The 27,604-nt window shown below is 38.8% G+C and overlaps 1 protein-coding gene across 1 annotated transcript in view; it reads right to left on the reverse strand.

Annotated features, from left to right (window-relative positions):
* sh3bp5b (SH3-domain binding protein 5b (BTK-associated)) overlaps positions 1 to 27,220 on the reverse strand; it is a 31,097-nt gene extending 3,877 nt beyond the window's left edge. Inside the window, exons 1-7 of the mRNA XM_085423655.1 lie at positions 26,870 to 27,220; positions 25,753 to 25,815; positions 21,184 to 21,312; positions 4,989 to 5,153; positions 4,551 to 4,681; positions 1,466 to 1,508; positions 692 to 911 (exon numbers count right to left, since the gene is read on the reverse strand). Of these exons, the coding sequence (XP_085279781.1) occupies positions 692 to 911; positions 1,466 to 1,508; positions 4,551 to 4,681; positions 4,989 to 5,153; positions 21,184 to 21,312; positions 25,753 to 25,815; positions 26,870 to 26,947 (829 nt within the window). The 5' untranslated portion in view covers positions 26,948 to 27,220. The remainder of the gene's footprint in view (positions 1 to 691; positions 912 to 1,465; positions 1,509 to 4,550; positions 4,682 to 4,988; positions 5,154 to 21,183; positions 21,313 to 25,752; positions 25,816 to 26,869) is intronic.
* Between the last annotated feature and the right edge of the window lie 384 nt (positions 27,221 to 27,604).

Consider the following 27,604-nt stretch of genomic DNA (forward strand, 5'->3'; position numbering starts at 1 on the left):
GCCAGTCTCCTGGCAATAGGAGGTTTACTGACTGCATAGGTAACTACACACAACTGGTAACCTTCTAATTCAGTTGTATAGACAACCCTCTGATATATTTACCAGCCCCTAATATGGCAATCAGCATCATTCTTCCCTCTAGTAGCTCATCTAAAAATTAAAGGTTTAACTGAAGACCTACAAATCACTAAATTTATTGACCTTCTGTGGTCTCACTGCATCACTGCTGGTCTCCTCTGTGTGGATGGATCTTTAGAGTAAGAGTTAGATTTTGCTAAATAGACAGTTATTGCATCCCACAGATACCCTCTGATAGAGCATGCTTATTAACACATAAGAGGTGTGATTTCCTTGTCTGCCATGTTTTCAAAGTTTCTCAGTTGTCTTTAACACTAAGTGCTGCTAAATGGCAACAAGACTGCAACGAAATCTCATTACAGCAATCGCTGACATTTAGAGAGGCACCAAAGTGAGCAGCTGATGCTGCACGGATCGACAGAGCAAAAACATGGAAACGTTTAACCTTTACTAATTAGCCTTTGAATCATCTGAAGTGTCCAGAGAATCATTTGAGTCGTGCTGAAGTGTGCAGAGACATGCAGTTCAACATTTGCAGTGAGTCCACATAACCAGCATCTTTGACAGACTCATGAGATGAAGTGAAGGACAAGAAGACTGTTTTTGTACTCACTGGACACTCCGTCAGAGTCCATCTTAAAGTTGGAGATGTCGTCCCCAGAAATGCTGCTCCCCTCTGCGCCAACGCCGCGTCCCCGGGGGCCCATGGCAGAGGTACGCCGTCGCTCATGGATCTCATCGGAAATCATCTCCAGGTTCTTGAGAGCTGTCTTGTATTCGCCTTTTGCCTGAAACAGCTTGACCTGCCTCTCATCCACAGTCTTCTTCAGGTTCTGGGGGAAAAATAAACAGGCGATTTTGGGTCAGTTTGGAGTGTTTCTCTGTGCTAAGGAAGGTCTGACAATTCAGATCTTTGATGCTCAGAGGTGGAAGCTTTGTATTCTGCTGTCGACTAGAATTAGAGCTGACTACAGCTGCTGTCCTCTCCAAAGGAGAGAAACACAAACATTTTAGAACCACCTCATGAAAGTTTAATATATTTAAATGCAAAAATGTAGTTTCCTCCATGTCCTGCAGAAGACAAAAATCAACATTACTGATGCAGTGTCTCATGCTAATTAGATGGCATAAAACAAAGCATGATGCACTTTCTCTCTAACAATGCTAACAGCTGTGGTTTCTAATCAAGTTTGGGAATAAACAGCTTTAATCTGATTAAACCCTCAAGCACGGGTTGATCTACATTCAATTAAAAAGAAGAAAAAGTCACTGCAGTTTCTGGTCAAGCTGTTTAACCCTGTATTAGGATCTGACAGTGTCTAAAGAAACAATAAAACAGAACAGAGGTGGTAAGTGGTTTGTAAAAGCACAACAGTGGGTCACATACCTCTAGCTGCAGATAGTACTTCGCCTTCATCTCAAAGTAGGGCCTGTGAAGGAGGAGGAGGAGCAGAGGTCAGGACAGACAGAACGTGGGGGGAAAAACAGACTAACCTAGAAAAGACCGGTACCCACATCATCACCATGGCAACCCAGCAAAGGAAAGGGAGATAAAGGGGGCTGTGATGTTGGATGAGCGAACGATGCAAAATGGATTAACACCCTGCTGAGGCAACACACGGCAAGGCTGCAGCTGATAATTCAGTTAGAAGATTCCAGCTTTAATAATCGGAGCTGGGACTTCACTGATCGAGCAACAACGACTAGATCGTGTGACAAGAAAGACATTGTTTTAAACTCTACCAAAAAAGATTGCAGCAGCTCTTTTTGGTGCCGTTTAGGGTAAACATCAACAACAGAGCAAATATCAACCTTTATTTTTTATGCGTATGCTCATTTTGATAGGTACTCAGATTCTTGAAATAGTAAGTAAAATGATTACATAAAATATTGTCAGCATGTATTAGAGAAAAATAACTTATACTGAGTGAAAGTGCAAATGGTGGAGAACTAAATGCACAAGCCTGCCTTTGTGTTAGTAATGAGTTAAGTGGAGTATCTGTATTTGAGTTCCTCTGTAATTCTGCACCGTTCCTGCTGCGAGTTACAGTATGCACATCGTGATAAACGGGGAAACGTTGTAGACTATTGTCTTTAATTCTGGGAATTAGCCACTGATAAAGCCCCATGCTATCTTTTGATAAACTGTGGAATGTAAAGCACCAAACACAGATCATGGATTTCATAGCCAGTATGCCCAAGAGAAACAATTACAGCAAGCAAAGTTTCAGTGTTCACGTGGGAACCAGATAATTGTTTTGGGAAACTCGACTGAATGTAAATCTGATGGTTCTGTCTTGTAAGCAAACTCTGGATCTAAAATTCAACAAGTACTTGTGTCTGTCAAGCAAAATGGATGAGAGATGGTGAGAGTTTACTCTTTTCTTCCTTCTTTGGTGGTTTTTGAGTAGTTGTTGCTGCCTATTCAGTCATAAATAGGGAGGGTGAATGGGACAAAAGGTTTATAACAGTTACAAAAAACCCCAATAAAACAGTTGTGAAACTTTTGGAATTACCAGAAATTCATCTAAACCTAAATTACAGACAAACAGAGACTAGAAAAAGTTAAGTGAAACTATGTGCTAGTGATTTCTCTAACAAATACTTCAAATCAATGTTTGAATTGCAGTGATGAGAAAGGAAGTGTGGCTTACAAAAGGTACACTTCCCTACAAAAAGTACAAAAACTGCTCTTGGTAGTAGATGGTCCTTCCTGTTCTAGATCTTTGTGCAGAAGAAGATGCCTCAAATGCAAATTCACATATTGCAGAATTGAATGAAATACAGTGAGAGAGAGAGTGGGAGTTGGAGGCTGACACAGACAAAAACAGCCTCTCTGAATGATAAGATATGAGACTTAAGGGGGAGCTTATGCAACTTTGCAATTCTTCAACTAAAGTTTTATTTGAGGTTGAAGCCTCGAAGCTCAAATGTACTTTTTCCTACACAGCAAACTAAACTCCAAAGGTGTTTGCAGCATGTTAGTATAAGCAGCAGCTCTCATCTGTGTGGTTTTAATGGCAGAGAATTTAAGTTTGTAAGGCTCATATGTATCATTGGATGAAATTAAGTAATTTTTTGAAGGTAAATAAAAACTTGTGTTTAAAAGGTTTTTTTCATTTGCAAAAACCTGAAAAGGCCTTTTTACAATTTTCTTGGATACCCTTAAGTTATGAGGTATATGTGTTATGAGGCAGTTCTAGTATATTAAGGGCAAATTACTTCTATCGATTGCATTTTTCAGTAATAGATATTTTGAATGTAACATTCACATTAAAATGTGTGGAGCTTAACTCTGTTGGATCATTTGTAATTTTTTTCCCCTTCATATTTTGAACTGAAGCTAAACAGCCATCTGCCAAACTGCAGCACTGGTTTAAAAAATAAATAAATAAATAAATCTTTCCCCTTGAGAAATTATTTCGTTTTAGGGTAAAATAAGGGGGATTTCTGGCCATTCTGAGCAACATTTCAATCATTCCATATTGCCAGCTGCAACCTTTATCATGTGATACCATAGAACCCATGACTGTGCTACATTTAGCCAGACTTCCCCTTTAACACCTGACTTTTGTATTAATATTAAAAGAAACACGTTCAGTGCGGCTGGAAATGAAAGTTTCTCTACGTCACAGAGTTTCTGCATGGAAAGAAGTGTAACCTGCCAGTGATGCTTTTACAGAAAACTGAAGCAAAACAAAGCAGGTTTGAACAGCTGCGTTTGGAGGAGCAGATCTGTTGTTATTACATAATTTCCATTGTTTAATTTGAGGTTCTATATGCAAGATATTTCAACTCATCAAACACTAAAATAGCAGCTACAGTCTCGTGTTGTGGTTCTGTTTTCCACATGGCATACATGACAACTGACTGCAGAAAATCTGCCCAATATCTTGAAAGTTTTAGTTCTCTAGTGTGACCATAAGTGAGACTCTATGGTCATGACTAAAAAAAACAAAAACAGGATGCTGAACATTTGGCTCACACAGTCTGCTTTAGAATTTGTTTGTTATATGGTTTTCATATGTACTCATTTTCAGTCATATCAACTATAATAACAGGAAATTAACCAGGCATATCATTATTTTCTGCCATATTTTTCAAGTAGCCTATATTTGACAACAGCATATTAAAACTGGAAGTATGGCCACCCCTACGAAAAAATTCTGGATGCGTCCCTGCATCTAATTTTTGCTCACGAATCTGTTAGGTTCATGCACAATGGGCAAAACGATAAAATGCGATAATTTTTCTTTCAATTGAAGTTAATTTGTTTGATTTGTAAATGTGTTAAAAAGTTTTGAGATCACTTATTTGACAAATAACAATTTCAGAAGCAAAAAAAATAAAAATAAAAATAAAAATGAATGTAGCAATATATTATTGCCTTTTTCACCCCAAACAGTGGCTCTAAAACTCCCCAAACAGAAGTAGATAAGTTAAGGTGCCATTAAATTCTGCTCAGCTCTTACTTTGACTTGTTGATGGTGCGTTTGAGTTTTTTCTCCAGCTGCTTCATGCGTCCAGTCGCTGCTGTGTATTTTGCTGCTGTCTCTTTATGGACCAGCTCACTTTTCGTCTTTGTGTGCTCTGCCTCCATAACCTGCAACAGCCAATCAGAATTCAGTGTCATCCAATATTTCGGTTCAGTACCTTAGAAATGGTCCACGAACCCTGTTTTTTTTCTTCCACATTTTATGAAATATTTGCATAAATGAAAAATACAAAAAAAGATTTTGCAGGTCGCAGCGCTCCATAATCAGTGGGCATCATAACTGGTGTAGATGGACCATTAACAATAAGTTAATTTAGTTTAAGTGTTATTTTTCCTGTTGACAGAAAACTAGCAAATAAACCCAAAATAATATTCAGTTTTTGAAGAAGAGATTCCCACTTTTCCCCCTCCTCACCCGCTGGGTGGCATGGTTCAGCATCTCCTGCCAGGCGGAGTCAAACTGCCGGCTGTCCTCCTCCAGGAGCCTCTGCTCGGCCAGGGAGATGGTTTCCTTTGCTGCCTGCAGAACCTCAGTGGCTCTCTGAAAGTCCTGGGTGGCCTTCTGGGCCTCCAGCTGGGCCTGGGAGATGGAGAGATTGGATACAGTTTTTAAATTCTTGTTTTTTGGTTTCAACTGACTTTAGCAGATTTTAAGGTTTTATTGACACAGTTTTCATGTTCTCTGAGCAACTCTTACAATTACCCATGTCCTATAAATGTTTTCTTGGTGCCATAATAAACTTGTGCTTGTTGCTTCCTGAGGAAAACAATCAACATACATTGCCTCTATGGCTACAGAGCTTTACAACTGCCCTGTTGCCAGTAAGAGCTAGAAGCACCCAGGCCAGTCAAGTCAGGGGTCAAACAAGTTGATCACCTGGTGGCAATATTAACTTCATTTACAAAACACACTACATTTCTATGTGTGTTTGTTAGCAGCTTTAATTTAATAATAAACATAATATTGATTTAGAAAAATTGAGTTACGAAACTTCAGCTGTAACACAAGCACTCGTCTGTTTCAAAAAAAGTTACCAATTTGTTTTCTTCTCTTCAGCAACAGCTGTAACTACCAGGCCCTTTAGATTTTTAAGATGTGTTTTTGTTGAGTTAAAATCAGGAGAACCTAATTTTAAAATAAAATAAACCTTTAGTTCTTCTGAATTTCTAAAGTATTGTAATTTCATATAAACACCAATCTATTTACACTGTTTTAAAAAAAAAAAAAAAGAAATCTCAGACTTGTAAACACCAATTTTTTTTTTTAAGAGAAAATGTGTTTGTTATCTTTTAGTTAGTTTTGCAGGGTTTGTATAAAAGTACCTTAAGGCAACTGCTGATGTAATTTGACGCTATAGAAGTAAAATTCAATTGAATGTGAGAAGTGGCAAGATGACCACTAAGCACTAAGCCCCTCCCCAGTCCCAAAAAAACCAACTTAAATACAGTCAAATGTGTCCAAGAAAGAAAAACAATGTAGAAAAAGAAGAACCCCAAAGAATACCTTCAGCCTACACCTAGCAGCAATTATTAAAAACAAGCTTTGAGGCATATCTGATGTTTTGTGCATTGCTTCATATTTTATGTGTAAAAAAATAAATAAAAAAATAATAGTAACTAACTCCAACAACAACACAGCTCTCTGTTGTGTCGGAAACACCATTTGCGTAATCCAGGCAAAGTTGTACAGCTGAGACTACAAACTGCTGTTACAAACAAGATAAGACTGTTACCATGTTCACAGTGTGCATGAGTGTGAATCCACAATCGGTGCAACATGTGCTTCTTGTGGATAAACGCTGCAGTGGTTTGACAAGGTCTGTGTGTCACATTAAATCAGTTCATGTGACTGTGAAGGCACACAGGAGCCGAGCCGGACACTAGACAGCACATCAGTTATCACTGTCAGCAGTAAATGTTTAGTTTTATGTTAGAAACTCAGAGCAGTGAACATCTTTACCAGTGTCCTTCAATCTGTTTCGCATCCTGCTGAGAGAATTTTTGGAAATTCTTCTGAAAATTATTCCCAATAATATAAATTTATTATCATATTTTATTATTTAAAAGGATTTCTCATCTAAAATGCAGTGAAGTGAGCACATACAAATCAGTTAGCTGACCAAACAACCAACAGATATTCAGTTTACTGTTATAGAAGACTGAGCAAAAGATAGTATCGATACATTTTAAAAATTGGAAGAAAAACGGTAAAATCAGCCGGATCATAAAAATAATACTGAGTTCATGTATTCAGAAATATCAGTCTCTACCTGTGAATAAAACTGATGTATGAACAGTCTACATAATTTTCTGTGTCAATGGACAGAAGTTTGAGACATTTTGACTCTAATCTGGTGAGGCTGAAAGCCCGTCTGTGTCCTCTGCTTTCTGCCGGTCTTATCAGCTGCTGTCAGCTCTGCCTGAACACATCAGCAGCAGCAGCATTTAACTCAGTGCTATGCAGGCCAATAAAAGCTATACAGAGAGACAATAAAGGCTCAGAGCTGCTGCAGCCTTGACACTGCAACACTCCATTTCTCTCCAGCTAGTTTATCTACACAACAGCTACATGAGGGATGCCACTGTTTGAGCAAGAGATACAGAAACATGACACACACAAGATGAATCCTTTTTAAGGGAACGCCTGAAAAGTCCACATTTCATGGATGAAATGTTGAAAGCAGACTTTCAGACACTTTTGAAGGACATACTCTTTTATCCTTGAGCCATTTGGGTACATAAAAACACTAACATAAAATACAAAATGCAGACCCCTTGGCTACAAATCTGACTATGGACGATTTTTTAATGCTAACTTTACAATGGCCTCGTTACCTTTAAAGGATTTGTCTACTGCTCCGTTGTTATTAGGGAAAGTCAAGGAGACGCCTCAAAATGATCTGTAGGGTACTAAATCCACCTTAAACCAAATAATTTCAAATCAGTGTGAAATTTCACTGTCACTCAATGCTGCACTGATATTTAAGATATATTAATAAAATAGAAAAAATAAAAAAAATACTGTGTCTGCTACTTTAGAACGCTCCAAATAAATGTCCCACCCGTCTGTCCTGAAACAAAGTCTTCGAAAATGACTAGAACACCCAGATTAGTGTTACTTTGTTAGGCTCAGAGTGTTGACTGAACGAAGTATTAATAACGTCGTATTTAAAACTCTTTGGTTGCATTAAAACCACACCAGAAAAAGGAAGTGACAAAACCAAAGAGTACAAGTTTGCCAAAGAAGATGCACACCCATCGAGTTAGAGTGTGCACTCAGCTAATCTTCTCATATGAAAGTTCAAGCTGACAGCACTCTAATCCAGAATAAGAAGTTTCTGAATAACTGTAAGAGTGCATGGTGTGCATATGAAGTACAGTATGTAATGTGAATGTTATGAGTCACCACTGATGTGCTGCAGTACTCCCTTCATCGCCCTGAGACAGAAATAAGAAGCACTGCTTACCTTGTCATTTTTTCTTAAGTTTTGAAAGAAATGCTCAGATTATTAAGAAGAGCTCAGCATGAAGACGCAAATGTAAAACGCTGCAGAACGACAGATCCCTCAGAAAGAAAACATTCAGCTGAAAACGCTTTGCTGAATATAAGATCAGCTGTTGTTTCCACTGACCCAGTTTATATCAACTTAGTTGCTGTACAAACTTTGTTGCAAGTCTATATTTCACCCATAGGCTGTATATAAAAGACAGCTGCTGTGAAGTCACACTTTATCTTCACTTTAACAGGAACCACAATGTACAACATAAACAAAATGCTGTACTCGTAATGACTGGAAACTCGCAGCTGAGCCGTTCTTCCAACACAAGACAACTGTATCCAGAGGACACGCCCACTGCAAGCAAAAAGACACTGCAGATCAGAAAGATACGACAATCTTTTAAGTGAAAGTCTTTGGTTGCACTCAAAGAGACTGCACGTAAAATAAGCTAAATGAGCCAAGTGTTGAAGTTAAAAAGCTGTGGACAGAAATTTGTGTTTCTGTGAAACACAGTAAATATAGGTCAGTCTGAAAGTCAGTAAAGCCAGTCGCGTATACCCAAGACAATCTTTTCTTAAGACAACAATGCCTTACCGTGCTGACTGTCTTTAAACACCTGATTGTTTGCCTAGGATTATTCCACAGCCACACTTATATTTAATAATATATATGAACATTTGTTTATTGTTTCCTTTAAATTGTCTTAATGATGAAGTTCACTGAAAAATTCCAGGAATGTGTTAGCTTTCAGAGTTTAACTCACAAACACAGCATCTGTCTTGCCTCAGCTTTCTCAGTCAAACTCTAGTCTGCAAACACTCTGACATCACCACATGCTCACTGTAATTTCATTATCGACGGTCATCAACATGCCACGACAGCAGAGTCCAAACAGCTTCTGCCTTGTTGCTGTCATGAGGTCAGCTTTGTGTTCGAGACTGTCTGAAGACTACAGAGAGCATGAGTTACAGTTATGCCTCTTACGTTGTCGTCTCTTGTGACATCAGTATTTAAATATTCAGATGATTTATCAGTTTGTTTTTGCTCATCCAGCAGAAAGGTCCTACTTTTGCAGCCACTCTGCTTGTCATCATAAGTTGATCCTGTTGTGTGTCTAAGGATCTTTATGAAACTCAATTTGCTAATGTATGCAAATTACATCTGCATTCAAGTCTTGCATAAGGTAAAAAGAAGCAGATATCTATAAACAGATATCTTGATGTAACAGATCTCTACAATCCAAAAGCAAACGACACTATTTTGTGGAGCTTTCTGATTTTCTTTTTTCATCAGGGACAAATGAAACCTGCAGCTTTGGCTGCTGCTGGTAACAATCCAAGTAGAGAGCAAATAATGCTTGGATTTACTTCTTTAAATTGATCTGCATTTGAACAGGAAGTCAGGAACCATACACTCTTGGTAAATTGCCAGGTAGACCAGTCGGTGGGTTCCCATACTGGGAAGCATCTCAGTGGAAGATCAACTGATGACGAAAAGTTTAACACTAATAAAACACTTAAAAACAAAACAAACAAACAAACAAATGTAAAAAGCCTGTATTTTTCTTGGCTGAGAATGGTTCTTTGAAGGGATTATGCAGTCTTGGTAATTATTCTAGGGAGAAGCCAAGACGTCTTTGGCTTTCCTCTTTGTAGGCAGGACAAAGGAAGATGCTCACTGTGGTAAAATGATTAAAAAAGGAAAATATTTACACAGAGACGATATTAGTATGCCAACATCAGCTGTCCGTCCATCTCTACCAAACAATCTCGATCTGTAGCTCATAGAAAAGACTGTTAGTAAAAAGCATCACTGTAAATATAGAATACGTCAACATTTGATTCCAGAAACATCACTGATGTTTTGTCCAGTTGCATCAACACATGTATTTCCACCATATGACACAATTAATGAGCAAATTTATGAAATCATACAGACTGTTTATTGGACCAGACTGCATCTTTCAAGCTGATGTTTGCATGCTCACTACTGCGAAACAGACAGCAGAACTGGGTTTCTGTAAATTTCACGGTCACAGTTTTTAGTTCTGAGTCAAACTTCACATTTGAGAAAAAGAATGCTAAAGTTGTCTCTCCATCTGTCACCTCCTCACCGATTATCACCTTTCAGCACCACTTTTTTTTCCTTTTCTCACATTCCCTCACTACCACCTCCTCTGTTCTCACGTTGCCCACAAGAAACCCTTCAGGCACGTGCTCACTCCATCTCCATCTACCTCCTGCGCTCACCTCCCCATTCTGTCAGCACTACTCTCTGCTTGGTCTGCTTTAGTAAGAATTAAATCAGAAGGTCATTTTTGAAGCTGAAAAGGAACTAAAGATGCCATCTCAGTACACACCAAACTTAAAATCCAAAACTTCTCCTCATTCAGCTTCAACAGGGGATCGATAGACTCCTCTTCTCTGCAAATTGTTGTCAAAGCAAGAAATGTGTTCATGTTTTTAAATGGTTGAGTTTTCAAGAACATCTCAGACAGTCAAATCCCAACAAACAACAAAACATGTGACAACACAGAAATAAAGGCCTGTTTTTCTCCCTTTATCCAAGTTTTTCTTCCCTTTGTGGTGTCAACATGTCAACTACAAGCAAGTAAAACGCCAGTGCTGTCATCACCAAGCCAGAGTTCAAAGGCAACACTCATAAGCAACCAAGAGAGAGAAGGATGAAAGAGGGAGAGGGGAGTGCTTGGAAGAAAGGCAAAAGGTGAAGCAGAAAGCGGAGAAGAGATAAAACAAAGCAAAAACAAAGCACCCTCATTAATATGCATGCTCTCACTGCTGAATGCTACAAAGCCAAAAGCATGTGTGCACCTGAACCAGCAAGTTACGCCCACATGAGTACAGTTAAACATTAATAAAAAAAAAAAAAAAAAAGAACATTAGAGTGTTGCTCTCACTTCTATAAAATGCATGCATTTTATAACTGACTACTCTCTGATTACTGAGATAAGAGGTTGCCTTCAACCTTTATGCAGTCTATGACAACGCTTTGACAACTGCATGACAATAATAAATAACCTGAAGTGTCTCATTCCTCTAATTCTGGTCCGGTAGTTTTGGCGCCTTTGGCTATCCTTCCAGCATTTCTACCCATTTCTCTTTCTGCATCAGCCTCTTCCCCCCCCCCATTGTTCTACCATTACTCCTTCCTGTCATTGCTATCCATTTGTCTCCTTCCATCTACATCCACTGAGCTCTCTCCCACCATCAGACCCTTTACCAAATCTTCAGCAATGGCTATCCTTCCTTTCTCTTCCAATCTGTCACTTCCTATAGTCAACTTAATCTCTCTTGCTAGCCACATTTAGGACTTTGTCTGCCTCTTTTTACGTCTTTCCCAACACACCATGCTTAATCCCCATCTCTCCTCACCCTGCACCTCTGCAAAAATCATCACTTATCTCTTCCTCTTTCTTCCAACCATTTGCTCTTCTACTTCATATTTTAATCACTCTTTAATCACTCCCTATGAAATGTTCAGAGATTGAAGCCTCCAGAGGGAATCCAACATGTAAGTAATGCAAGACTTCTGACAGATCTGTGATGTCATGTATGCCCCTCTGTTTGAGACAAGTGCAATTTGTTTTAACAGCTGCTTCAATTATCCAAGTCCCTTTTAAAATAAGAAAACTTGATTTACTTGTGATTACAAGGAAAATAATGAAAAAAAAAGGATGAATGCAGGATCATGAGAAATGTAATCTTACCAAGACGACCCAAGTAAAATAGATGTTAAAAAAAAAGAAATGGATGGAGCCCATTTGTGTGTGAGAATCTGTAAATCAGTCAAACTCCAACAGGTGAAGAACATAGAAGGATGAGAGGACATCGAGAAAGAACAAATGTGATCATCAGTCACAGTTGTCAAAGGACAAAGTTGTATAAAATGAGCCTTTATGATAAAGACTTTACACTGACCTTCACAGCAACCCACAGAAATTGAAAGTAAGACATGCCCAGATTTCACAGTCTGTTGAAATAACACATTTGCTCATGTTTAATGTGGGTGTTTGTTTCTTTACTTGAGCAGGAATATGCCTTTTAAAAACACATTCATGAGAAACATTGTAAGAGCAACACTTGTGTACCCAGACTAATGTAGGAGGAGATCCACACAAACCACAAATCAGTTTGTTTTCCATCCAAGAAAAAAGGTTTGGGAATGCACGAGACAGAATCTGTTTTCAAAGTGACCTGATTCAGCCAGCTTTCCAGGAAATCTGATTATTTTTATCTGTGCCGCTCCATCAAGCCTGGCAATTAATTTTCTCTAAAGGAGAAGCACAATCTGGGACAATGGCATCTATTAAAGATGCCGACTGAAGAGTGCAAGAATGCTGTAAACATGATATCCTTTATGTCTCTGTACGCCTGACTAACCTCAGCCATCTATCTGATGTTGCTGTTTATACCAGGAGAGGGGGAACGAACTGTGACTGGCCTAGATAAATGTGAGAGCTTTGGGGCTAAACGGATGACTTCAGCAGCAGGGAGGAAACCTAAGCCTCTGATGTCCACTTCACGGTCTGACACGTGCAATTTAACCCAGATATGAACAGGGGTAGATAGATGGCTGCTGTCGTGTGTTCAAGGGGACAAGTTTTAACCGGGGTTTGCTTTTTAGACAGATTTGTACCACCTGACAGGGCTAACAGTTAAGAGCTTCTTTTTTTTTAATACAGTTAAATAAATTTAATAAGTTTCTGCAACAAAGAATAATCCGCAAATGTTGCTATGTTGATGAAAGCATCACTTCCTGCACTTCACACGGTGACAGGATGAAAGCAAGAATAGCTTAAAATCTCTCTCTATAAAAGTGTTGTTGTTTTTTTAAACAGTGGATTTCTTTGAAATTTGAACATAATTCAGAATATAATTATATATTTGGAATCTAGTATAAAACTCCACCCTGCCTGCACTCGCTTCTACTTACCTCTCTTGTGTACTCCCTTTTGCTTTGCATGGTTGACCCCAGGTATTTAAACTCACCTAATTTCACTACCTCTACTTTCATTTTTACTGGGTTACAGGCAGAGCCCATCCTGTGCAAGAAGAGAGCCTGATGGGTAATGCATTTGTGACAAGAGTCCAATGTTGTAGGGAAGAGAGGGACTGCTCCAAGTCTATTTATGTGAGCGAAGGTAATGTTAGCAGTGCATAGTGTCATCCCTCTGTGAAAGCGTGCCCACAGAAGTAACTACAGCAGCCTAAAATGTGACTAAGGGGCTCAGTCATGAGTGAACTGTACACAGTGTTTGCTGCTTCCTCAAGTAATAACATCTCGTTAGTGTGCATTTTAGATGCCTCTCTGCATCTCTTCACTCTTCCAAATTGGCTCAGATAACAAAGCTAGTTATCAGCTACAAACAAGGCTTGAATAAGGACACTTGAGGAGTCATATGCTGATGCTGTTAAGGTATATGTAGTCATTTATGTTGGTATTGCTATTGGCATTGCTGATGCGCCAGATGCTACTTGATGGTCAAGTCATTTATGCTAAAGGGAAGGTATTTGGGGGGGGGGGCGGAGATATGTCAGATTTGGTATACCTACCTCTTTTACAAAAGTAGTTCATGTTCAGTTTCTCTAGTCACATTTTCCAAGTCAGTTAAAGCACTTGTAATGATTTCCTATACTTCTTCATACAATAACAGTTACAAATTACAGTCCAACGTGTACGGTAACATAAATATTAAAATAAAAGTCCGCTTCTCTTGTTTGTAATTTCTGTTCTGCATTTCTGTAGAAAGGTTAGCGAAAAGCACAGACACAAACACACCTGTTTGCTCCTATTGAGTCATTGCCAAAAGTACAAAAGGAAATCCTCCCATCTACAAAAAACTCTGTCAGAGCTGCTCAGTGACATGCTTGCAATAGTTGTTATGCAATAACATACACATGCACATACACACGCACACAGAGTCCCAGGTGGTCAAAACAAGACCAGATGGCTTTGACCTTGCAGCAGCTTCCTCTGCTGCCCCAACCCCTCTCCCAGAAAAAGCAATTCACACCAGTGAGGCAGAGAGGGAGGATGATAAAAAGAGAAAAGGGAAGGAAAGAAGATAAGTTGACAAGAAATGTGGGGACATCTATGAGTCACTACCCTAAACTTTTTTTCTCTTGTTTCAAATTACATAACATTATAACCACTGCTATCAGAGATTATGTTTGTCAAGAGATTTCCATGAAGCTTCCTGAAGCCAGTTATATGGTATTACATAGTGTCATATTAAACATGACAACTTAACTACTATCCTTAAGAAAAAACTATAACAGGAGCAGCTCTCCTAATCCTAACGCCTCTAGACACAGACTCTAGCAAGTAATAATCCAAAGAAAATAAATGTCAGAAAGCTATGCAGCACGAATGAAACGACATCCTCTTAAGTTCCCATCAACACATTTCTAGTATGCCCTGTTTCACAAAGACTGCCTTGTTGTGTCCCTCTGATGTGACTTGACGTTTAATCAATGAGGTGAGGAAATAATTAGCATATCAATGCATCTGTGTACATCACACATAACATTTTAATTTCAGCAAAATACATTCTGCAGGATCCCCTACTGCCTCACCTCAACCTTGAAGCATTTGATAAGCGGCTGCAAACCCTTCAGTATCAACCCTCCACAGTCTTTCACAGAGCCCCATCTAGCTAATGGGACTGGAAGACATGTTGGACAGGTTTTGTTGCTCACCACTGAGACAGTCAAAACAAATCACATCCATTAAGCAAAGCGTGAACTTTCTTGCTGACTACCTCTCCTTCTTTGTGCTCGCCTTCCTCCAAACAATCTCAGTACTTCTCTTTCAACTGGGTTAGATTTTCCACTCCAAGTCTAGCACAGCATCCTCTCAACAGCCAGCAATGTGCTTGTTAAGTCCTGACATCTGTTCAAACCGAGACGATCTGTATGAGATTCCCACAGCACCAGTAAACACCCTAATACATTACAATATTAGAATAACACCCAAGACAATCTAGACGATCCCCTGTGGGCAAAAACTTGACGACATGGTCGTGGTTTATATAATCATAGTAATGCATCACAACGTGTGCTTCATATTGCCCAGTTATTAGGGAATAAATCCAGACCTGTGAGATTTTGTCAGATTTTCACCTCTGGATTTGCTCCCATTATTCACCTGCCGACTGGATGCAGACTTGTCTTGAATCAGTGCATCAGTCACATCACAAGAAAGCATCCTTTTATCTGCAAATTTACTCCTCTCTTCCTTCATCCCTTATCTAAATCCTGTACATTCCCATCTTATTCTCAAACTGCCTTCCTGTCTTTCAGATTTACAGTCAAAGTACTGCTCCTTTCTCTACAACCAAGATCAGCAGACCTGCAAACACACAGTGTGGTGCAGCAGGCTGAGTGGGCTGCTGGTTTCAATCAGAATCTGCAGTTGCCACACTGATGAGGAGAAACTGAGTCATCCACTTTAACGCTCCGTCATAACACAGAGAGAGCCATTGCTGCTCTTCACCCCCATTAATAGACAAAATAACCAGCAAGGACAAGTGGTTTGGCTTTAAAATGAAATATCCACAATTGAAAAGGGGATTGTCAAAGAATAATGAAAAAAAAAGCACTTTAAGCCTTCAAATGCCTGTGTTCAAGAAACACCAAAGACATCCTGTTCACATGCTGTATTAGCAGTATGATGTGAGATATTTGCATATGCTCACTTCAATCTCCTGCTGAGTCTTGAGAGGTGACGTGGAATATATAGCAGGCCCAATGCATATTTCATTATGTTTAAAACACACACAAGTCCAACTTCATACGTCAGCCTTACTCCATCCCACCACAGTCAGCACTTAAAAACCTGCGTCTTTGAACGGATGTGAGCTTGACCCATCACTTTGCAAACTTTTTAGCCTTGTCGCCATGACCCACTTCTCAGATTAGCATTGAAGTCACGAGTACGGACATCTACTTTTCTTCCCCCCCGCCCCTTTCTTTCTGGACCACCTGACAAACCTTTCCCAGTGAGATCAAGAGGAAAACAAGGACCTAAATGTTATTTAAGTTAACATCTGGATACACTGTTCTCTAACAGGAAGGTCAGAAGTATGATTCATACAATATTTACCTTCTCTGCCACAAGTTTTCTTGAAGGAAAGAGTTCTGCTTGATTCAAATTGGATCGATTGTAAAAGTACATATAACAGCAACATTGCAGCCTGCAATCAGAATAACTAAAGTAAAGTAATAAGATGCTGTCTTAGTGCACACGCATTCTTAACATTAAGAGTTGATCAAATTTGCTGATATGTGTGTGTGTGTGTGTGTGTGTGTGTGTGTGTGTGTGTGTGTGTGTGTGTGGGGGGGGGGGGGGGGGGAGTCTACCTCAAACCCTTCGCAAATACTTCTAAGGTTGTGTCAATGTTATTTTAAAGGCTTTTAATTTATCTTTTCCAACTTAACTTTGAAGGATTGTTCAAATCTTGGGGAACGCAGTGGGGAAAGTCTTAATGTTCTCCTGCATAATTACTCATTCATGAATCATTAGCTGCCAGCATGATGCCTTACATGCAAATATAGATTGTCTAACACTTTGAGTTCTGGGTTTCTATTTTCTCTTCTATCTACAGTCAAGGTCACACCCATCAGCCAATACCGCTTCTCCCTGGGTGCTGGTGCTACTTATCTAATATGGCAAATAATTTGTTTCTTATCAAACTGAGTGTTTGTGTGTGTGTGTGTGTGTGTGTGTGTGTGTGTGTGTGTGTGTGTGTGCGTGCGCGCGCGCGGTTTGATGGAGAGAGAGACAAGTATTTTGTGAACAGCAAAACAAAGCAGTAAGTCAGGACAAATGTTGTGTACACACTGATGACGGAGAAAGGGCAAACCTGAAATAACATGAAGAAATCGTATAACAGAAGACAGCCGAAAGCAGAGAGAGTGTGAGATGGAAAATGAGAAGGGCCAAGGAAAACGATCAGGTGTACAAAGGAAATATTAAGTAGAAATACAACATGACAATAAAAGGAAAGGAAATGTGCCCAGAGGGGTGAAGACTAGAAAAGTTTAAAAAAAAAAAAAAAAGAAAAAAAGAAAGAAAAAATCCCCTGAAAGGACGAATTCAAAAAATGCGGAAAGGACAGCAATACAGGAAGTAAAAGTGATGCATTTGTTATGCAATAAACAAGAAAAGGTGTAATGAAGGAAGAAGAAAAGAAAGAATTACAAAAGAAAGAAAGCAATGAAACAACTAAAGAAACAAGGCTGTGTATCGAAGCTCCCTCCCAAACTGATAAGCAGGATGTGTTGAAAACACCAATTACATCATTAAACCTCTTCTGAGCAGAAGCCAAACATCACACTCTGCTGTACTGAGAAGTGGGCGTAGTGTGAGCGATGGAAGGCTACGCGAGGACAGTGACAATGAGTCCCAGCATGTTTCTTTTATTTGAGATATTTTTAGTTGGCAAGTGATTAAAGTAAATGACATCAAGGGAATGGTGCAAGAGTTTTGCCCAACTGTGTCAGAACCCATTTGCATGATTCGACAGCTTCATTAGAGAGGTTAGATACCCTCAAAACAAAACAAAAAAAAGAGAGAGAGAAAAAAAAAAAAAAAGTTCTCAGCTTCGAATAAGCAGCTGCTTTTAAAAGGCTTCAGCAGCTTTTTTCCCCTCACCATCTATTCAGAAAATAAATCTATGATCACAGTCTATACTGGAAAGTACTTATAATGTCGACATTTAGACCACAGGAAGCTGACGGATTGTACAGTCTTGTAAAGGCCTCAATGATTTCAAGGGTGAGTGGCACTTTATGAGAGACTTACTATGAACAGAAAGCCAAGATGAACAGACTTGTTGGGAAATTTAAGGGTTTTTGTTTATTACCCCCAGTCACAGTCAGCTCAACAGGATGTTCTGTTCATTAAATCAGATAAAACAACCCGCTATTTAGTGGAAGTATGAAATGCATTCACAGTCTTACCTGAATAAAATGGGCAATTGCATGTGCACACACACACACACACACACACACACACACACACACACACACACACACACGTAACAATTAAAGATTTATCATAAGCCTGACAAACACCCAAAGTTATGTGCCAAAAATCTTATCCAAAGCTTTCCTTCACAGAATCACTGCAGGCAAAGCTTTACCTTTATATGCTCAGGTGCAGATAAGTGCAATTAATTATTGCAAGTAAGAAACTCTACTGCAGTCACGAGACAGAGCACAACAAACAAAGAGAAAGGCAGGGTACAAGGGTGGAACAGAATGTGACATGTGATGAAAAGGCCTAAGAGCAAAACCAGAACTGGCTTACTGAAAGAGCAAAATGTTTATCCTCTACTGTTGATACGAAACATAACAACAACTAAGCATGTCCTGGGAGGCACTTGCAGAGCAAGCACACTTTGCTACAACAGACAGAAAACGTTTATGGCAGTGGATTCAGCTACACTGGGCTTAGACAAGCTGGCTGGGATTTCAAAGTCACCGTTTTCTAACATCAGAACTACTGAGAAAACCTGGATTGTTGAGATAAATTAGCATTTCAAGCCCCCCTTGAATAACATGTTCCAAACACAAACACATTTAGAGAAGCGTGAGCACAGTGAGTAAATAAAAAATGCAAACAATCAAATAACAGCAACTTTACACTGCTTTGCTGTCACCCACGTCACATGTATGTAGGCTGCTGTGACATAGTCACACTGTTCAATTAAATTAAGTTGGCAAGCGAAAATCAGATAATTAAAGCCATTTAGAAGAAGGACATTAATGTCATGACTTAATAGAGAGAAAATTGGAAAACAGTAAAGTGCAAATTGCTTTAACCTAAGTAGGAAGCATTTATGGCCAATCTCTTTCTTCTACATGTGCATGCTACATGGGGGAAGAAACAAAACAACAAAACAAAAACCAACAACAAAAACGCACTCCAGTTATACAGCCTTGTGCCACCACTAAATAAAATTTGGGTGACCCACTACCTTAATGAGGACAGCAGTCCAGATCAGTCACTTTGAAACATGTTTTCCTCAGAACAGAAGGGAAGATGCTTCACAAAGTAAAGGCTACTTTTCTTTCTTTAAGTTAGAGGACAGTTTCTCTCACCAAGCATACCACAACTGGGTCATCTTTAGCAAGTCACGAGCCAAACTAAAAGCCCCTCACAAACTTGAACCGATTATTTTTGTCAGGCCAGTATCGAGTTATCATCGGCTGGCTGACCAAGCAGAAAGAGTGGTGTGGTCTCGCTGAGTGTATTTGTACACAACTTCTCCGATAGTCTCTCTTACAGCGTAATAAAGGAGGAAGAGTGGATAAAAATTGAAATATTTTTTTCCCTCTAGAGGAAAGCACAAACCTCGCCTCACTCATGATCTTCTGCATTTCAAATTGTCTTCCCTGTCACTTTTCATTCTTGAATAACCATCTAACCGGCCTCAGCTTTTTAAAATTCTACTCTCAACACATGACCTTTCTAGGGACACAAGAAAAGCAGTCATTGTGAATATAGCCTTTTGATAACCGTTCTTTTGCTCATGCACAGTTAAAAAGTGAAAGTAAACAAGCAGAGAAGACCAAAGTAAAACTGTGCTAGCAGGTGAGTGGACAGGTAAAAGGGAACTAGAACGATCACGTGCGGGGGAAGTCTCATCTCAGTTCCCCCAAGGACCAAAATTGGCAAGACTGCCAGAGGTGCCACTTCTGTACAAATACCTGACATATTTATTTCACACTTTACTTTTGTGTTTGTGCATTTATTCTTAATAGCAACATGCAGTTTGTTTGTTTTTTTAAAAATAGCAACATGCAGTTTTTCCTTGCAAAAAAGGTTTGAAATGAGTAACTGACAGAGGAACCTTGGTACCCTAGATTGCATTAATGTTAACAAGAAACTGCAAGCCATTTCTACGGAATATTTCACATCATTGACCTAATCCGCAGTATATTTGACTCTTTGCAGCACATCTGGATGTTACTAAATTCTAGGAATTGATATTTTTTGCTACAAACTTTTCCATATGACCTTTGTCACAATAGTAGCAGAAATGCTCTCAGAGAACCTAGTTTAAGGTCATAATGCTAAAAAATGGGAAGTCCAGCTACAGTGTCACTTTACAGAAGCTCTTTCAAAATTGCCAAAATTTCACCACACTGTGATAAGTTAACCTTCAAACACATATCTACAGATATGTGAACAGATAAATACTGACAGCATGACAGTAAGACCTGTGTCTTAAGTAGAATCCTATAAAACTGCACAATAAAGTCTTTTGAGTCTCACTGCTGCCTAAATGTGCACTTACAGCTGTATGGGCTCTTATCAAGATGTGTAGGTGGCTTCTTCCCCTTTATTTACACATACACACATTTTACCGAGGCTCAGCTAAAAGGGGAACTGAGAATGTAGTCTGAAATTAGTCTGCATGTCACACTCGCCTCCCTTTTTATCTCTTTAAACACATTAAAACAAAGACCAGAAAGCTACACAAAGGAATGCAATTACCAGGTGTCACTTTAAGAGTACTGAAGATGAAACCATTAAAGAAGGTAGGAGAGGATAGGGGAAAAAAAAGATAAATACTGGTGCACACAATCAGGCTTGAACACCAGTAGACAATGGAACAATGTTTTTCACTCTGACTTACTCGGTGCTTATTTCAAATCCAAACTAATTAAAAACTTTCTGAGGCCTGACCAGGTCTTTCTATTTTATACATCAATGGTTGCTGATAGGAAACTTGCTGAGATTGAACCTGCTTTTCAAAGCAAATGTATAGCAAGAGACATGCCCCCCAAAAGAAAAAGCAACCAGCAGGTCATGCATAACTAAACATTCTGTATATGTGTACGTCTGTATAGACTAGCTGTGTAAAAGCCAGGAAGGGAAGAAATCACAGGATGCAATCCTGTTTTATTGGCCACTGCTAAAACCTAATAGCCTTGCAATTGGCTTTGAACCAAGTCGATACCCAAGGCTTGCTTTAACCACACCTAAGGCTTGACTTGAACTCAACTGATTAGTTTGAGTTGCCCAACTGTGCTTAAAGACAGTTTTGAATGTTTACTCCATCTTCCATTGCTCACTGACCTGTCGGGCCAGTCTGCGAGCCTCCCAATAAGGTTTGGACTCCTCTATTGCCTTGCCGATCTTCTTCATCAGTTCATCCAGCTTCACTGTGGCCTCCACCAGAACTGAGCGGAACTTTTGTCTTGCATCCTGATCAAAAGAAAAAAAAAAAATCTTTAGCAATTTAAGTCAAAACAAACTAGGAACAGGAGGTTGCAAAAAAATGACAAATACAACTCTAGTGCTTCTTTAGAAGCAAAAAATAAATCAATCAATCAATCTTGTGCTTACTCACTGTCAAAAAAGGATAAAATCGTATACCATTTGAAGACTCCCCTACTTACCTAAATATTCCTCTTGTCAAGTAAATCAGTCATCTTAAAAACGTCAAAATGCGTGCGTTTGTTTTTTAATATTGTATTTTAAAAGGAAAAAAAAAAACGTTCAAAACGGGCCTTTGGTGAACAACCCCATGTTCTAGTGATTGATCATCCTTCAAGCAAGGCAATTAGTCTATGTTATAGATGTTTATGCATATTCCTGTTATTTCTGGCAATTTAATTTGTGGCGAATTTCCTTTGGGGAGAAAGTAGAAGCCTCAGCATTAGTAATTACACATGCTGCTATCCATCTTTATTTGTCATATCCTTCTAAAGGATGGTGTAGCTCTTAACTCCTGACCTTTATTAACCTCACAGTTTATGAAGTTGCTGTTTAAGGAAATTAAACTTGCCCTGTTGTTACCTCTCTTGTAACTCACTGCCAAGCCATTAAAGCACCTTGAAAACCCAAGAATTTCAAGAGAACAACAAACAAAAAAGGGCATTTGAAAAATGCAAAGAAAACACTGACTATCAAGCATTAAACATAATTTAATCTGGATAACATGTTCAGACCATGTCCCAGATAGAGCTGACATATTTTTCTTGAAACTGAAAAACAAACTAAAGCCAGTCCGATGAACACAGTCCATGAAAATCTAGTCTGATACACTTTTCTAACTGAAAAGAAGTGACCTTTCTGTTTAGTGTTAGAGAGCCTTGTTTGTCCACTATACAAACAAGGGGAACTTCTCAGACATTTATCTCTATAGTTTCATCACAGTCATCTAATTTGCATGAGAGACAAACCTTCAAAGCACAACAGCAAATAAAAAAAATAAATAAAAAAAATCCAGGAAGTAAAAACAAAAACATTCAGTAAACAAACTACAGCAAAGCAACTGTTCAAATCCTCATAACTTTAAATACTTCCTTGTTTTCAAACCAAACAGAATCACATCCATGATAAATTCTTTTATATGACACTTGTGTTAAATTCAGGCTCTGGTGTCATTGTGCATGGGTAATAACTGTTTATTTAAAGTAGACATACTGAAAATAAACAAGATGTTATTGTTCGCTTATATACTGTGCATAACAGAAAAGTGGTAAGTAATTTAATATATATATATATACACATTTAAGGTTGAAGAACAAAAAGCTAGTCAGCATTCAGAGTGCACAATGCTTGTTTAGCACTCCACACTTTTTAGAAAATTCCATGGAAATTGGATGTGGCTAAAAGACAGATGCTCTCACCAAATATCATTTTGGTGCGACAGTTCTTGTTTTGTTGTGCGCTGAACTTTTATGTGGTCAATAACAGTACATAAGATTTACTAAAAGTTGTGATCAACTTTAGATTTCTTTTAACACCTACGAGTTTCTATTTTCTGGTATTAGAGGTCCCTAGAAGGTAATTCTCAATATGCTTTTCAGTATTGAGGAAAGTGTATTGAGTGTACTGGTTCGACAAGGATGCAATCTCTCATGTTAGATTACTCACAAGCCAAGGTTGTGAGGGTCTATTTTGAAGCAGGCTGAGGTGTCAGATCTGCACAGGAAGCAGAAAACCAACACTAAGTGCAGTTTGCTTTCACTCATGTCCGAACCTAAAGTTGACTTTGACTGTATTCTGCTTTCCAGGCTTACTGACAGTCCGTCCTCACTTTTCCCCTGTAGTTTGAATCTTAGCCCATGGCTGTTGTGTCAAACTAGTTTTTACTCCTTGTCCAGTCTTCTCTTCCACACCGCCACTTTTAAAAATGCCCTTCTACTCCACCTGCCACTGATCTTCTAATCACTCAACACTGCCCACTTCTTCCACATCAACTGACAGCGACTGGTGCATTGATAGTGTATTGAGAAAACTCTTGTTGCTCAATCGATGAGGTCACTTTGGCTTAAACTAAAATGCCTGAACATCAATAAACTGTCAAGAAATTATTCAGACATAAGCATTCCCCAGAAGATGAATCATCGTGACTTTCATAACCCCTCTGCCCTTTCACTTAATTACTTCACAGGATTAACATTTTTAAAGATTTTCCAGAAGAGTTGAAAAAGTTTTCTCTAACCAACAACATTCAAAAACTTACTGAAAGCTTTTTAACTGAGATAGAAGAATCAGTGATTCTTTATCCTTAAAGAAATAAATTTAACTTAAGACAAATTCAGGATTATCTGAATTATTTTTAAATTCTGTTAATCAAGTTGTCAGCAATTAAACTATGCCAGAAATATTAAAGAGTGATACAGCATATGGTATATATATATATATATGTTTTAACTCTGACCCCCAGAACATGAGAGGATAAAGTACTGACTTTTAAGTTTGAGGTAAAAAAAAAAAAAAAATCAACAGTCTCTTTTTGTCCTTGTGTCAGATTTTGTCAGATGTGGCTTACAAAACCCTCAGCAGTCATTGTTTCATTTCCAACTAATGTGTTACTTAGTCAACATGAGATAATTTCTGTGGAAACAGCTCCCAGTTTGGATTCAGAAGACAGAAACCCTTTTTACTTTTAAAGTTAGACTTTCCTTTCTAATAATGATTAGAAAGTCAGGTGACCCTGATCCAGCTGCTCAGACTGCTGGGGGATTTTCTGTGACACACTAATCTTTTCTTCTCCATTCATCTCTTTTCCCTCCTCTGATGTTCCCTGATGTTTACATGAGGCATGTCATTAAATTGTGTCTTTCTCCCATAAGCTGTGTTTTGCTGTCTCCCTATGCTCTCCGTTTTCTCTTCTTTCCCATAACAACCAACTGGTCAGGACATATGGCTGCCCATGTCTGAGTCTTGTTCTGTTAAAGGTTTCTTCCTATTAAAGGGAGTTTTCCCTTACCACTGTCACCTAGAGCTTGCTCATAGGAGATCATCTGATGTTGGGGTTTTCTCTAATACTGTAGGGTCTTTACCTTACAGTATAAAGCACCCTGAAGTGACTATTAATGTGATTTAGAGCCATCTAAATAAAACAGAATTGTCTTGAATTCAAAATGTCCAAGAAGTACTTATTTTCAGCTTTTATTGGAAGGAACTTTTTTTTTTACTGATGCTGATGCAGACTGAGGTGCAGAGTGTCTGTCCTCTCTCTCAGGGCTCGGATGCTGACACTGTGACGCACTTCAGCTTCAATACATTCATGCTTAAGGCGGTGTGTCAGCAACTTGTGGTTATCTGCTAAATTAAATATCATTTGCGTCACTGCTGTGAAGATACATTTTCTGTTTCACAACACTGGGATCGGTACTACTCCAACCTCTTTATTTTACTCATCAGCAGCATCAACGTTTCAAATCAAAAGCCTGAGTGTGCACAGCTGGGGTGAATGGATAATTTAAGTTTTGCATTATTGTTGCTTATATTTACCAGTGGAGCATCATAGGCTGCATTGATGTGCAAAAGATGTTCTTGTCTTATTTGAGCACCTATATTCTGTGCTGCAAAATAAATAAATAAATAAAAATAAAAAAAAAATACAGACCTTGTGTTTAAAAGAAACCCTGAGAAGATGCAAAGTCACGGACTCCTGTTCAGCTTAACCTCTGAGTGCCCCGATTAACCCCATGTAGAACTGTCAACTTGTGCAGTGCAACACAGATTTGGACTTTCAGCCCCATAAAAATGCACACAATGTTGCTGAACTATATAAATGCAAGCCATCAGCTGCTTCTGTGCTTTAATGGGATCAAAGATCAGTTCACCAAGTTTAATGGTTTTTGACGGCCCAAGTGAGAGTCGTGTCTCTGCAGCACATTCTTTCTGTTTTGGTCATCACGGGCTTATAGCTCCACAACAGTCAAACTGTTTTATATAGAGGTGGTTTGCCAAGACTTTGAAGCTCACATGCTTGATCTTGGTAAATTGAAAATACAGCTGTCAGCAAAATGTTTTTAAGGCTTAAATGAGTTTATTGTAATATAACACACCAAGTCAGTGTCTCACACAAAAAAGTAACAAGTTAGTTTGTAGGCAGAAACCTGCTGACATGGAATAAAATCTGAACTTTATATGAAATTTGGCCTTCAAAAAGGAAAGGTCCAACTGTATCTATATTCTGAAGCCTTCAAAACAACACTTGATCTCTTTGAGCGATGACTTTAAGAGCAGATGAAGTAGATGTTAAGTATTAATTACTGACGGGGGTCATATAAGCATGATTATTTGCTTGATCAGTCAAAAGCTAACATAACTCCACTACGCTGAAAGGAAAAACACAAACACATTCAATGCACATAACACTGTGTGTACCAAATAACTGACCTCAAGCTCCGTCTCACATCTGTTGATGTCGACAGTGGACTGGTTGAGTTTCTCCAGCTCCCCCTGGAAGAGAGATGAGGACAAAGTGATGAAGCAAAAAGGAGGAGGAGATAATAATGTAACACAACACCTAAAACTATGGGAGAGAAAAACTAGCAACATCTGGAAAGAATTATGTGAACATGGGGAAGAAGGGAATGTAAACTATGGCTTTTAAAATCTTAATGTGCTTTAAAAAATAATAATAATTATAATAAATCCACTGGAACTGTGAATTGTACATTACACTAAATATATTTTCCCTCATAAAAGGTGCAGAAAAGAGTGCAGTATGTTAAACGGTCAATGGTCCACTGATATCAAATATCTTCCTCAAATTCAAATTCTGATTCCAGAAATTTGAGTATTCGGAGATACAAATTAAGAAATCTGTATTCCTCGCAGGACCCAAAGAAAAACCACTGTAAAGAAAATGCTAACTATAGCCCCTACAGGAGGCAACATGAATAACTTTTTCGTGCTGGTGTTTGCATGTTATCCTGTGAAATGATCTTCGACAAATAAACCCAAATACTACTATTCATCGATTCAAACAGGAGTGTCATGTAGTTATTACCAGACATCTCTGGGTTCTTTGGTAAATTGCATTTTTTAGAAAGCTTGGACTGACCAAGCAAACATTTATTTAATCATTATTCATTACATTTTTTTAGGTTTACTTTTTCCTAGACTAGGAAAACAACTTATTAAATGACTTTTAAAGCCTGATATTAAAATACCAAAGTACATTTTTACTCATATTACTGGCTTCTACCATTTAAATTTTGACTTGCCAGTAAATTAACTGGACTAGCTTTTTGAACATAATACTTTCATCCAGTATTAGTGGAGCTACAACAATCTGCACACAACCAACACAGAAGACAATACTAACAGTGTTACCTTGTATTTACAAAAAAAATTAAATTACTAAGAAAATCCAGGGGCTGAATCATGCTAGGACTTCGCTGTTAGCTGCTACAGCGGTTTGGAGACAGACATACTGCTGTCTGGAAAACAACGAACCCTAACCGATTAATAAAACACGCTTAATGCTTTAAAAGTAAAGGTTAATCACCTGGATTCTGGGGTCCACCTCCTCGTCTTCATAATCAGCCTCGTCGTCGGACCTGTGCTCCTTCTCTAAATGGTCCATATCGGAGCTGAAGAAGAGACACCACAGCCAAACAAAGACAGAGCTCACTACAAGCGGAGACACCGCAGACTCATCTGTCTCTCGCAGCCGGTCACCAAGAGCTGGACTCGCCGCCCTTACTTCAAACCGCTGACTTAAAAAAATCGGTTTTAAAAGCTCGGCTTTTCGAGGAGGAACATCTCGGGTGGTATCAGCCCGGCCGAGCAGTAGCGTCTTTCCCCGTTCAGCAGTGCCTGCACACGGAGACCGCTGCTGACTGACCCGAGAGGTGACACAAACGGGAACGCCCCCTCCGAGTATGGGAGGGGCCATACAGCGGTGAAACGTGATGGCTTTTAAACGCTCAGAACGCTTATGAATATATATTTATTTAAAACAAAAAGCAAATCTCAGTTAAATTAAATGCTCTTTCTATATTCCCATATACAAACATGTTAGAAAATAAGAAAATGCGAAGAAACACTTGCTATGACTTCAAAACATGTGCTGTGTTAAGGAGATAACAACTGAAGCTTAATATGGGCCTAGCCGTACGTTCATGTAACTAGTTTGTACCACCAAGTGGTTCAGTTAGTTAGTGTGGCCATTATTTATCCAGGTAAAGGTAAAATAGTAACAACAACAATAATAATAATATCTTTATTGTCATTACACATC

This window comes from Rhamphochromis longiceps, linkage group LG11, assembly GCF_057381845.1.
Source record: "Rhamphochromis longiceps isolate RC_006_pf linkage group LG11, R_longiceps_female_GT1.1, whole genome shotgun sequence".
NCBI classification, from domain to species: domain Eukaryota; kingdom Metazoa; phylum Chordata; class Actinopteri; order Cichliformes; family Cichlidae; genus Rhamphochromis; species Rhamphochromis longiceps.